The sequence below is a fragment of the Rissa tridactyla genome, chromosome 15 (assembly GCF_028500815.1).
Source record: "Rissa tridactyla isolate bRisTri1 chromosome 15, bRisTri1.patW.cur.20221130, whole genome shotgun sequence".
Lineage (NCBI taxonomy): Eukaryota > Metazoa > Chordata > Aves > Charadriiformes > Laridae > Rissa > Rissa tridactyla.
Window position 1 is genome coordinate 12,361,270 of NC_071480.1, and position 13,607 is coordinate 12,374,876.

A 13,607-nucleotide genomic window follows, 5' to 3' on the forward strand; every position below is an offset into this window, starting at 1 on the left:
CACCTTTTGGTGACACCCTCGTGGGAGAACATCCCCGGCAAGTCCCACACAGGCCGAGATGGAAAACCCCATGGAAACTCAGGTCCTTTCATCCTCCTCGAAACGTGACGAGTCCTCGCAGTCCTTACCTACCACTAGCTTTTCACGCCCGGTTTTTAAAGTCCCGTTGCAATGCAGAACGGAAAGAAATGAATTAGAAAACCAACCTGTAACCCCCAAAGAGGGGGATACGCTCCCCAGGAGCAGAGCCTGCCCGCTGCCATCGCTCATCGGACCAAACGCCCACCACCTCCAGGCCAGAACGAAGGTGAAGAGCCACAGAACCCCAGCGCGGACCACCCGCGAGTCTGAGCTTGAGCTCCAACCCCTCTGGTGAGGCAGAGGTGGACGGCAACGAGCACAGCCTGAGGAAGGGCTCACCACACAGTACCAGCGCCGAGGCTGCTGGGGCCCCCCGTTTCGCACCAGCCAAACGGTTTTACTCCAGTCTGGCTCTCGCTGGGGCAGCACCACCCGCGCTGGAGCGGCCGAAGCCGGGGAGCAGCGGGTCCCGGGTGCCAGCGTGACTCACGTCCTCGAGCGGCCCTGCCAGGGGCTGCGCCATGGAACAGCCGTCCCGCGCCGCAGGCGTGAGCCCGGGGAGACAGGCACTAATTGCTGCCGTCGCAGAGGTGACTACGGCCCAAAGCTATGTGCGGGCAGGAGCCAAGAACTGCGCTGGCTGGCACCGTCCTCCTGCAGAGAGAATCCTGCACTCCCAGCCCCGGCTCCCGAGGGGAGCTCAGCGCCTTCCCCTCCCTGCACACCCCAGGGATGCACTCTCACCCTCCAGCTTGCTCTCCGTGTTCCCCTGTTGCTTCTCGTCGGTGTTTCGGGTATCCCTGGGCTCCAGCTGATCCGCTCTGTCCGGGAGGGGCAGCTCCTGCTTTTCACCTGCGGATGAACAGACCGACAGACCTTTGCAGTCAATGATGCTCCAGCAGCAGATGTTCTCTAAAACGACTCCACATCGTGTTGTCCCTCCCTGCCTAAGCCGGCACAGTTTATATTCAACCCGATGACTGCAAGGGAAGTAATAAAAAAAAAATATTTAACAATCTTATAGACTCGTGGCAGCGAGCCAGCGCTAACTACCTCAGCCAATTAAAATGCAAGAACAGTTCTAACTAGCTTTTAGACGGGCACTTAGCAATGTGTTACCTGTCAAGATCTCCCGGCTCCGTGTCCCCTGTGAGTTCGGAGACGCACAGGAACAGCATGGCACCTGACATTTAGTAGGCTAGCAAACAACTGTTTGACAGATATTATAGTAGCTGTCAAAGCCACCAGATTCCTCCTTTTCCCCAACAGCTGCTGCAGGGGCCGTGCACGCGCACATGCTAATCTCGTGAAATTAAAAGGAGAGGCTGGGATGTAGGTAGGAATAACCACGCTGCCCAGCCGCCAGGGCAGATCACAGGCCACGAGGAGAGTTTGTTCAGACGAGGCACCATGGAGGGAGCTTACCAGGGTCGCCTTCCTTCTCCATGGACTTCACAGCCTCCTCTGCTTTCCTGGGGAGCTGGAGCTTTGATTTCTCCCTGTCACCTGCAGCCTCAGCTTTCTTCTCACCGTCCGGCATGGCAGCTTGCGCCTTGGCTTCCAGCACTTGTTTGTCTGGCTCCAGCTCTTTGTATGGCGGCCTGCCATCCTGCTGCACGATCACCTCCAGGACGTTCTTTGGATTCTTAACGGGTTTGTCAGTCCCTCCCCGCAGTTGGTTCTCAGCAATCGTTTCCTTCCCTTGTTTCGGGCCAAGTGCCTCTTTCTGGGGATTCGGCACGGCTGGCTCCTCCAGCGCTGGCTTGAGCCGACGGTTGTTGGCTCCTCCAGGCGCAACCTTGTTCTCATCGGATTCCTCCCGCTCCCGCCCCATGTCCACGACCACCTCGTCGTGCGGGACGGGCGGTTCGTGGCGATGTGCTTCCCCCACGGGCAGGGCAATGCCTAGGGCGGACGACAGGCAGGGTTAGGGAGCTCGGGAGTGACGGGAGAAAGCAGCAGGCAGCGGGTTCACGGCACACCCAGCACCCACCTCCCTGCTGCCCTTTCTCGACCATGCCTTAGGGTTCCTTATGGTTGGACTCCATCATCTTAAAGGTCTTTTCCAACCTAAATGATTCTACGATTCTAACGAGCCTCAAGAGCATCAAATGCTAAATCACCTTCAGTCCACGAGGTAACAAGCAGAGATCAGGATCTTTATCTGAAATAGCCCCGCGACGCACACCTCCCAGCTCCAAAGCCGGCACCCTTTCCCCACGTTCCTCGTTACCTTGATCGGGACGGTCAAGCTGCACTTTCTCCTCCGGCTTTCCTCTTTCCTCCTCTCTCTTGGGTACCTCCATGGGCACCTTGATCTGGGGCTGCTCCATCTCCTCCTTCTCCTCCAGCAGCTTTGGTTTATCGCGGTCATCCTCCGCCTCCTCCACGGCCGGGTTCTGGTCTGCAAACGCAGAAGAGTTAATTGCACGAGTTACGCACGGCCGCACTGTCAGTCCACGGGCAGATCAAGGCAATCCCTTCGTCTGCTGCAACCCCCTTTACAATCCAAGCCGAGCGGTTATTTCCCCCCCCGCCCCCCAGCATCAGAACGGAGGGGTCGGGGCTTTTGTTCTGGGGTCGCCTGTTTGTTTTCCCTACCGTGGTTTTTTATGGAGCAGCAGGCTCGGAAGCGCAGGCCAAGCAGGGCCGGGATGGAGCCGGCTGCGGCTGCGAGCCCACGCCGCCAGATGGTAGCATCCTCCCGGCTCCCCCGTGCCAGACCCCTGAGCACCGGCAAAAACCATGGGGGGGGTCCGGCCGCAGCCCCCCATCGCCCGCCTGCGCTGGCTGCATGCTGCAAAGCGGCTCAAAACCTCTTTTGTTTTTTTTTTTATTTTCTTTTTTCTGCGCACAAGCATTTCCCCAGCCCTTCAGACGCCGCAAGGAGGACGGGCAGGAGGGAGGGGGCCACTCCGCAGAAGGCACGAAGTTTTGAGGAACGCGATTAAACAGGCATTAGGGGAAATACCCGAGGGAGACGGAGGGACTCTCCCCATCTCTCCCTCAAAGAGCTGGGATGTTTCTGGAAGACACATCCCAGTCAAACTAGCGACCGGGTTCAGCGCTGGAGTAACCACATGGAATTCGTGGCACGTCCCATGGATGGGAACGGTCCCCTCTGACCCCAGGGTGGCAGAAGACAACCCACACAGCGCCAACAGGGAACGAACTCTTCCTTAGAGTTCCTCCTTAGAGGAGGAAATCTAATTGTTTCCCAGCACTGAAGTTGTTCTGCAGATTTTTTTCCATCCAACAAACTCTGAAAAAAAAAAAATCTATCTTCTGTTAGAAAAAAAAAAAGATTCCCAACTCTTCCCCCCATTTGCCCTCCCCCATGCGATTTCCTTTGGGGAATTAATTCTATAAACATCTTTCAATTTTCTCCTCCCCCTCCGCAGGGCTGGTGCGATTTATTACAAGATGAACTCATGGGAAAGAAGAGATTGCCACAACTTCAGCTGCGTGGGCCTTACCCAAATTGGGGGGGGCGGGGAGAGGGGGGGGAAACAACAAAATAAGTACAAAATCCTGGCCCAGAGGGATCCATGCCAGAAGGACCCAGCGCCGGTCCAGAAACCTGGACACTCTGGCCCAGAGCTCCGCACCCAGTTGAAGGGACGTGCGCCGGGGCTGGCCGGCTTTCCAAGTTTCTTTGGTTGGGGAATGACAGTGGGAGGGGAAAAGGACTCGGATTTTCTGAGAAACTCAAGTTTGGTACCCAAGGGTCCCCTCTCTCCATTGAGGGACTTCCCAGGGTTCAGCAAGTCACGGCAGGACACTCCTCCTTTCAGGAAAAAATGGACTGGAGGAACCAGTGCCCAGCCCTGGACGGGGGCCCTGGGAAGCAGGAGGCCGGGGAGGGGAGCACTCGGCACGGCTGCGGATGTTCCCAGCTCCATTCTGGCCTCGCAGCAAAAAATTATTTATTCTTATTGGAGGAAAGTTTTTCGTTAATTGGTTCATGAAGGCGGGAGATGGCTGCACTCGGAGAAGACGGCGGCGCCTCTGAAACTGGAGGATCCAGAGAACCGCAACACCGTTCCCATGGCAGAAGCAGACGAGGGACGAGGCACCCGTGCAGCGAGATGACGTCCAAAAGGGATAAAAATACAAGGCGGGGCGGGGGGGAATTTTCCATGCAAGGGGGAAATGGAGGGGTTAAAACCAGAAGTACCCCCGCGTGCACGGCAGCGTTTGGCCACAGGACCCTGCTGCAGGTGAACCCCCCAGCTCCCCCCTCCCGGGTCTGGGCCCCGACTGAGGGGCTGGGGGGGTCCCGCTGCTGGGAGAAGCGTCAATCGTAAATCAAGAGGCGGCCACATGTCCCGGGTTCTGCAAACAATGCAAGAAAAGACCAAAACACAAACAAAACACAAACAAAAAATAAAAGTCTCCACACCATAATAAGACAAAGTTGCCTCTAAGCCGTCATTTGCTCAGCGGGAAACAAAATTAAGTTCATCATCAGGGCGTGAATTAACGACCTCTCACGCTGCATGGAAATCTATAAGGGACTATATGTGGTTTGCAGAGAACAATTTTGCTCAGGATGTGTAATAATCGCTCTAACTGTCTAGTCGCCCTGCAGGTCCCTTTGGAGAGCGTTACAGTAATGCTGCGCCTCTTAATGTTTTATGAGTGGTGTTGGACTTTACAGGCAAGGGCTGTAAAAGCTTTTTGGCTTACGACACCAGGAGCTGGGCGTTCGGCAAGCGCCAGGAGGGTTTGCCTTGCTCCGACGGGTCCTGCCGAGCCGCCCCGGCTCACCCGGAGCATCACCAGCTCCTCTCTCACGCTTATGGGGCGGCGAAGGGAAGCCCGGGCTTTCTGCGACTGATTTGTGTGTGTGTGTGTGTGCGCGTGTGCGCGCGTATGTGTTGTGGTTTGCCAACAGCCTCTCCAGGCTGCAATAAAATTTCACGATTAGCAACCTAAAAGCTTCCCTTCCCCCTCCCCACTCCTGGTTCGGATAGTAGCAATGGTCCCAGAAAGGCATTAAATCCCTCCTCGCGTGGTTTTCCTCTCGCGCTCGTCCACCGCAGCGACGACCGTGGCCAAAAGCTGGGTCCGCACCCCCCCGCCCTCGTCAGGGGCAGGGAGACAGGCCCCGCTGTGCTCCCCCCTGAGCCAAGGGACCGGGGGATCCCCAGGGACAGCACAGGGGGCTGGGGGAGACACCAACCTCTCCGTGACTGTTGAGTGATCGGAGCATCGTCCCAGGGCTGACGAGGGACATGGGGGGACCGGGGAGGGGGGGGGTGTGTCAGGACCTGCTCGTGTTGGTCCAAGCTCGACTCGCTGAAATGGCTTCAGCGCAGTGAAATGGAGCAAGATCCACGAGAGCAGAGGGACGGGGGCAAACGGCTGCCCTCAGCTGAGCCGAGCAGCCCTGCACCCGAAGCAGGACGGGAGAAGCCCCCCCGGGGGAGCTCCGCGCAGCCCCCCCAGCCCCAGCGGCGCCTCCAGCCAGCCCCCCTCCCCCTGGAAAGGGTGACAGATTTCACAAGGTTATCGAATGGCATCACTGAAATTAGTTCACAGTTGTCTCCTGACGCACCAGCAGTAAAAACAAAACCCAAATTACAAGAGGCTGATAGTTCCTTTTCTGTGTCACAGGCACTATTAAAAGCCGGCTGGCACAAAGCACCCGGGAGAGCCGCAGCAGCCTCAAGCTGTTCCTGCAGCATCAGGAGCAGCAGAACCCGCGGCTCACGCGTCTCCGGGGCTGCTCTGCCTAATAACACTGGCGGGGACGCAGCCCGCAGCCGGGCAGGGCTCTTTTTTGGGGACAAACACGCGGATACGGAGGATCCCTCAGCATCACGCCCTGCCGCGCGCCAGCAGACCGCGGGGAAGCCGAACGCCGAGCCAGGTTTCACCCAGGTCCATAAAACACAGCCCAGCACATCCAGAGGGGCGCGGGGGGGCGGACGGGGAAGGGTCCCCAGCGGCCAGGCTCCGCGGAGAGCCCGGGGAAAGGGCAACTCTTGCATAAGGAGCGTGAATCAGGTCTTTGTTACCCGATATTGCACAACGCCCAGAGAAAGAAAATGAAGCAGCGATGATCAAGTAAGGAGCTGAAAAATATTACAAAATCTTAATCCGCCCCATGAGACCCTCTAGGGTGCTTTCAAATACAGAGAGAAATTGCCTAATTAGCTTTTTTTTTTTTTTTTTAAATGGATAATTGCCTTCGTGAGCTTTCACAGGCAGCTTAGCAACCTTTTAACATAGGCGCACACGCTGCATGCAGCGGCAGAACGTTTCTGAAAGGGGTTTTATACCTTTCCCGAAGAGCTGCTGACAGTAAACCTCAAGCAATACAGGCAGGGGCTGTAATGGGCACTTGGGTGTCGTTAGTAAAAACACTATTCAGAGTTCGCTGGTCAATACGTGTTCACATAAAAGGGCAATGTTCTAATATTCATAATCCCAGGGCCCACAGGGCAGGGTTTTAATGAAAGTCTGTACAGTTCTGGTCTCCGCAACATCAAAGAGGCCAATAAAACTCCTCTCACATGCTGACAGGCGAAAGTCAGCCGGCGAAGGCAGGGCTGGGAAAAGGCCCTGCGCAGCCCCCGGGTTTGCCTCGGCCAGGCAGCTCCCGGCGCGCGGAAGGGGCTCGGAGGGTCCCCCTGAGGCAGGGACGGGGCCGAGCACCCCCGGCGGTGCCCGGGGAGCAGCCGTGTGTTCCTGGGAAAGCCCCGTGCGAGGAATACGAACCAGACGTGCGCGGGACGAGGGCACCCAGGTGATGCGGGGCAGCCCGCATCCTGCGCGCCCCGTGAATGGCAGGATGCAGCTGCCGCCGTGTTTTCCAGGCTGCGGGCTCCTGCCTCTGCAAAACAAGCCGGGCGAGGACGAGGGGGGAGCTGCGGGGGGGAAGAAGGGCACCATTTAACGCCTCTCATTGCTAGTCAAGCCGACATCCTGCGGAGGCACAGGGAGGCACGGATCCAAGGCACGGGGTGGTTCGCAGCAGCGGCTCTCCTGGGGCACCCCCACCTCCCCCTGCGAGGTCCTTGTCCCCCTTCATCCCGCTTCCATCCCGCTCCCTCCTGCCAGGGGACGGAGCGCCCCAGCCAGGCTCCGCTCCCCGGGGCAGAGCCAGCAGCCCCCCATGGCGAAACCGCGCTGGACTCGGAGGGCAGCCGAACTTTCCCCGGGCAGACGCTTGTCAGCGCGTTCGGAGCCGCACGGCTCCACCCCGGGGAAGTTTACGAACCAAGAGCACTAAAACCGCCTTCCTCCCAGGTAGGATTATTTAATCCAGCAGTAAGTACCAGGCAATAAGGGCTAATGCCGAGGAGCTGCGGGCACACGCGGCGGGTACGGCAGGGCGACCGCCGAGTCGCAGCGCTCCGCGATGATTAGACGCAGGCGTCCTGCTCTGCCGCTCCGGCTCACGCGGAGAAGAAGTGGAGAAGAGATTTAGCAAACTCCAGCGGACACCATCTTTCATGGGACTTTTTTTTATTTTCCCAGTCACAAGAACACGTGTCATTAGCGACTCCTCCTGAAACGAGCAGCTGTTCTTTGGCCATTACTGCTCCAAAATTAACAAAGACGGAAGAATTCAATCGCATCCCTCCTCCCTGCCCTGCTGAGTGTGCTCGATTAAGGGATTGAGAGCATCTTTTGCTCAGAGTTCACGGGTATCCTAGTGCCTGAGAAGGCGCGTACGCCTTGGGTGAACCAGGAGCACGAACGCATAAAACCCCACCGCTGCCAGGGACGGAGCAACCCAGGAGTGAATGTTATCGGCGGCAGCACCGGTGTCTCGGAGACACTCAAAGCTGCTCGGCAGGAACACAGCCAACAACCAGGAGGGAGGATAATCTCCAGAAGAGACAGCCCCTTTCTCGCTTCCGTTCTCAATCTCTGCGAGGCTATTTCAAGGCCCCCCGAAGAACACACACACACAAAAAAAAAAAAAGAAAAAAAGCAGCACGCGCAGAACCAAAGAAAAATAAAATAAAGAAACAGGACACAGCCACAGATGAGGGGCAGCGCGGGGTCACGCGACACCTGCTAGCGATGGCCTTGCAAGGCAAGCCTGCAGCTGGGGAAGGGAGGGATCGGCCGTAATTCTATCAACGGCCACAGTAAACAAATAATAAATAATGTGAACCAGTAAACAAAGCTGAGGCATAATCACAGGCTTTGTCAGAGCTAAAACCCAATCCAAATTTATATCCTCACAACCAAAAAAAAAAGTCAGTGCCCATAAATTTACATACCTTTGAGCGCAATGAATGGCTTGTTATTGGAACCGCGGACAATGCGCTGGCAGAAATGGTGAAAGCAGCCCTGTTTGGCCACTCACACCCCTCGTACAGGTGGCCAGCGCGGAGCCAGCGCTGGGCTGTGCTCACAGAGCTGCATTTATTACCCCGAACGGGGAGACCCATGCTCTGTCCTTACAGGGGACTCCTGTCCCTGCACCCTACCTTTCCTTTCCTTTCCCTTCCCAAAAGAACAACTCCCACAGGGTACCACCGGAGCTCACACCAGGCTTTTCCAGAAGGCAAAACTGCAGCCTTTCTTGGGAAAAGTCCCCAGGATGTTGTGAAGCCACCTGGAAATGACCCTGCTTCCACCGCGCTTTTAGAAAATATATATTTTAATTATTTTTTTTTTCAAAGAGGTGGAGCTGGGAGCAGGGCTCGAAGCACACCTCAAGCAGGCACATACCTGGGATTTTGATTGCATCCTGGTCAATTCTGTTCTGCTCGCCGTCCAGGTGCTCCAAGCCCATCGCTTCTGTCTTCACAGGGGCGTCCTCCGTCGCAGACAAGGTGGTGTACGTGCTAATCACCAGTATTCCCAGGCCAATCCACAGTATAATCTGCACAATGTGCCAGAGCTTCAGTTAGCGCAGCAAAACAAACGGGACTGCTCTGTACAGCATTCTTCATGCAAACAGTGTCGCCAAACAATTCAAAGCTCAGTGCAATTACACATGTCAATAAGAGACAGAGAAATTTAAGAGGTGAAAAAGAAAAAACAGTAGCTTTTGGCTGAGGTTTTTATTCGGATGTAGAGACGTAGCAATGAGTGTTTCAGATGCTGGAGGCTGTTGAAAAGGCGACTCCTGTACCAGGAGGGCTCAAAAGCAAGTGGACAGGACGTAAGGATAGAAAAATGCATGTGGCAGACAGGAGTCCAGCTGCAAAGACTCATTCCCTGGTATTTCCATCAGCAACATTAGAACACCATGAAATCAGGTCTGGCTGAGAACAGAAGTGCCCAACCTGTTTAGAGCCTAAAAAAGTTTCTAGGGAGCTGTTTAAAAATTCTTATTTTTGAGAGGAAGAATAAGATGTCCACACACAAATCCTGGTGGCCAGTGCTCAAGAAGCTGATAAGAATCCTCCCTGATTTCCAAAAGCCTGGGACCAAATAGAATAAAAAAAGAAAGACAGAATCTGGACACTGCGGAGAGAAGGGCTCTACGAATTTCTTTAACTCAAAAAGGAGAAAGTGACCACCACCAAAAAGAACTTTTCTACAGCTTATCATCTAATGATAAATTGATCTGAAAGGATCTAATTCCACATGAGCTGTAAGAAAGAATTAAAAACTCTCTGCCTCTGACTACACCAAAAAAAATAATCTCTAGGAGCGCTAGCAATTCACGGGGTAACGCGAGAAGGACAAGCGAGACGATGCGCAGCAGCGACAGGGGCCGAGGAACATCGGCCACGTTGGGTGTCAGGGCTGCCAAATGCCACCTGCGCCTCCGGGCAAAGGGGAGCCAGTTCAAAGAGCCGAGCGGATGGATTGCTGGCCGACAACACCGACTGGGGAGATTTAATTAAACTCTAATATATTATTTTTACCTAGTTAATCACTGCAATTGTCACAGCAAGGGCTTCTCGTGGAACCTGGTTTGCATGTCAATGCATCAACGACACGGAATGACTGGTTGGAGAAAGTGTGCAAGAGTTTGTGCTGAAGGAAGCGGGCAAAGAAGCATCACCCTCCGCTGGAAACACAATCTCCCTACAAACTCCTTTTCACAACAAACCGTGGAAGCAACAGGAACCATCTTACGCAAAACAGAAAACACCTCGGCGATGCTGGGAAGCTGAAAGTTTGCAGCAAATTGGTATTTATGATGCAGCAATTCCCTCTTTTTTTTTTTTTTTTTAAAGTACGTTCTGCTCTCTGAAACACCAGGGATCTAGCTTATTTCTGCAGCTCTGCATATGGCAGCACAGGATCCAAGACGACGCTGCGAACTGCATCTCTCCTTTGCACCTTGCGGCTGCGCGCGTGCGGAGCGCAGGCTGCTGGGGAGAGGACGCCGCTTCTTCCACCACGCTTCTAACGAGGACAACTCGCTACACATGCTTCACAGGGCAATCCTAAAAAAGTCTCAATCTGCCAAGGAAAAAACGTCGCTTTGGTATACGTGATCTTGTTGCTCTTCGGTAGGAACCACACGAGCTGCCCTTTGCAACACCCAGAGTACTGGTGATTCCGGCTTGGGCTGTGATAGCAGCTCACGAGAGGACCACATCCCGTGGGATTCATCTCTTCCCCCAGAACCTTACCCTGCAGCATTTACATCCCAATTAACAAAAAGCACGACAAAAGGATGCGACTCGGTGTGAGAAAAACCAGGAACGGCTACAGGGATTGCTACAACTGGGAGATGCCGGAGGGAGAAAACTGAAAATAAAGGGGAGAAGTAAAATTGAAAGAAGTTAAAATATCGGCATGCCCAGGAGAGGGAGGGGAGGCTAACGCTTCCCCCTCCTTCCTCGCACTGAGGGAGATCACCCAGAAATGTGGGCCAGGGCGGTCAGAGCCCTGGGCCCAGGAGAGCCCGTCCCCAGCTCCCCCCTGCAGACAGACAGACGCCTTCAGAAGGAAAAGGCTGGCGGGACACGAAGCATCTCTGGACGAGGGACGAGCAGCCCGGCCAGGGAGCAGAGGCCAGACCTTAGAGACGTTGCAAAGGAAACAGAAGTAAAATCTGCTCCCTGCCTTGCTGTGTGGGTGCACAAAGAGCAGATATCCTGCCATCCCGCTCGGGCCAACAGCAGAGTCAGCAGGTCCCTGCCACGGCTGCCCTCGGCTTGGAGCTCGTCCGCTTCCTCCCGTCGCATGATCTACAGCCCCGGCAGAAATGCACTTTGCAACTGGAAGGCTGTTCTGGCGTCTTCCAGAAACAACAGAGGAGAGGAAGAGCATTTCCACAAAGAGGATCTATTCTGGTGCCACAGGAACTAGGAGCAACGTGGGAGAGAAGGGAACGGTAGGAAACGGCTGAAAACATTAAAAGTTTTAAAAGGATTTTTGTTGTTTCTTATCTTAGTGGGGAACCACGGGCTTGAATGCCTTGGATTCAAACCCCTTTGATTGTTTAACATTTGGAGTTCATCTGTGAGCTTCCCAGGGCAGCGGGTACGGGCACACGTGGCAGCCCGTGAACAGTCCACAGGCTGGGCTGTCCCCGAACCAGCAGCCGTCCCTCACCCTCAGCTCCCCCGTCAGCACGCCTCCTCCTCACCCACCCCGTCAGCAACTGCAGACCAGGATAAAGAGGTCCACAATTTGGCTTAACCCTAAGGAGATGCTTATGACATGGAAAACTAGGCAGTTTGGACTCAAGGGACCACCAAGGCTAAACCAAAAGAAGATGAACGTGGGCTGTAAGGACCCGGTGGCTCGAGGAACCAAACACAGGCAGAGGAGCCACCTACCACCAAAGCGCCCAGCTGAAGAGTTGAGAACCTGGAGCAAGGAGAGGGACAACACTGCAGAGCGGTTATAAGCCAGTGTCTGGTCCCACAGGAAGAATCTCCCCCCCACCTCTGAAAAGTGAACCTGCTGAGAGCAGAGACCCTTCTCCAGAAGCACCTCTCAGGATGGACATGGCAAGAGGACGTGCAAGCCCTGTGCAGCCTCCTCCAACAGGCGGGTCAGCAAGGCAAGGGCCTGTCTCTGGAGAGGAACGCTCTGAGCATGGACAGGAATTCAGGAGAGGAAGTTTACGCGGCCGTTTCCTCTGCTGGTCGCTTTCCCTCGGCCGTCCTTCCTCCCAGAAGATAACTCGAACTTTGTACAGAAGAGTCATCAGCTCAGACCATCTCCTCTAACCACGCCTCAGCCATCAGCGGGAAGCAAAAAAAACCTGCATTTGTGTAGAGTGACGACATCCTCCAAACTGGGCTGTTTTGGACACCAAGTGTTTGGAGGGACAGAGTCATGGTGAAGGAATGCAGAGCCCCGGTCACCGCCGGGCTCCTCTGCTGCACTGCGACAGAGATGCTGCGGCTGTACCGACCCCGAGCGCCTGCGGTGAAGGTGTGCTGGCCGCTGCGCTACCAGGCAAGGGCAGAGGGGAATGTCTTCTCCAGCCGCACAGGAGCGAGAGCGAGGGGTCATTTCCTGACCTCCAGCAGCCTCTCCGCAGCTCCTCTTCCCCAACCGGGACAACAGCCACTCCAGCCTCCCTAGGAGGGGCCTCTCGGACAGGCTTGTGTCAACACTGGGAAGCCAACACCTTCCTGTTAGAAGTTAAACACTCTGTTTACAGACCTTAACGTGACCTTCAGCAGCCAAACCTCACTCTGTCCCCTCGCTCCAGCCTCCCGGAGGGCAGCAGGACCGGCACCTTTACAGGAACACGCTTGATGCTGAACCACAAGGAAGGGAACGCTCTCCCCAGTTCACTCGTAGCTCTGCACGCCTGACTTCAAGCTTTTTAACTGCTCCGTTACCTGATTGTCTTTCCAACACAGCAAGCCTTTCAACCAGGCCACCCCCTAGCCCCAGCCGACCAGCGGCTGCGACAATTAACAACTGGTTGGTAGAAGCTGCCCGTGCTTTTTGCTGGCTGGCAAACATCTGGGACAGCCCATATTCCTTCTCCTGAAACCCACTTCGCCACTTTTAATGCAACTTCCCCGTTTTGTAGCCTCAGCTTGCACCATCTTCCCAGCTCGGTAAATCTAAACTTCCTATCCAGCCAGCCCCACAGGCTGCCCCATACAGGACTTTGCTCGATGCCCAAAGTGGCCCAATAAAAGCAGCCAGTTCTCAGCAGCAGCAGCGCAAGAGTCGGGATAATCCAGGCAAGCGGAAGAGCTGGCGTTGAGAGGGTCTGCTGCTTTTGGAAGAAAGCTAAGGATGATGGAGGGAGGGAGAACATACATCTCCGTTGTTTAGACAGGGAAAAGCGGGGAGGGACAGCTATGCCCAGGGCTGGCTCCTTCTCCCGCTTGACTGCCACTTTTCACAGGAGCGTATTTTGATGGAGTGGAGCGCCTGATCAAAGAAAAGCAGGAATGAAGGAGGAGACCAAAGACGGAGCTTCAGGGTAAGAATAAATGAGTCTTTGCAGAAGACCTGGAGGAACGAGGAGAGGGTGGGCCCAGAATTGTGCTCCAGAGTGGAGGCAGGGAAGGGCTCTGCAGCCCGGCGTGTTTCTGAAGGCAGGTGTGCCCTTGCCGCAGCACTTCAGAGCATCGCTCAAAGAAACTATGCAAACTTGACAGGCCATGGATCAT

At 55.2% G+C, this 13,607-nt stretch overlaps 1 protein-coding gene across 2 annotated transcripts in view; it reads right to left on the reverse strand.

Moving 5' to 3' along the window:
* Positions 1 to 13,607, reverse strand: part of SLC38A10 (solute carrier family 38 member 10) — a 38,068-nt gene that overhangs the window by 6,022 nt on the left and 18,439 nt on the right. For both annotated transcript variants that reach the window (XM_054221297.1, XM_054221296.1), the window contains exons 11-14: positions 8,779 to 8,932; positions 2,315 to 2,485; positions 1,507 to 1,986; positions 826 to 933 (exon numbers count right to left, since the gene is read on the reverse strand). In XM_054221297.1, coding sequence (XP_054077272.1) covers positions 826 to 933; positions 1,507 to 1,986; positions 2,315 to 2,485; positions 8,779 to 8,932 — 913 coding nt within the window. The remainder of the gene's footprint in view (positions 1 to 825; positions 934 to 1,506; positions 1,987 to 2,314; positions 2,486 to 8,778; positions 8,933 to 13,607) is intronic.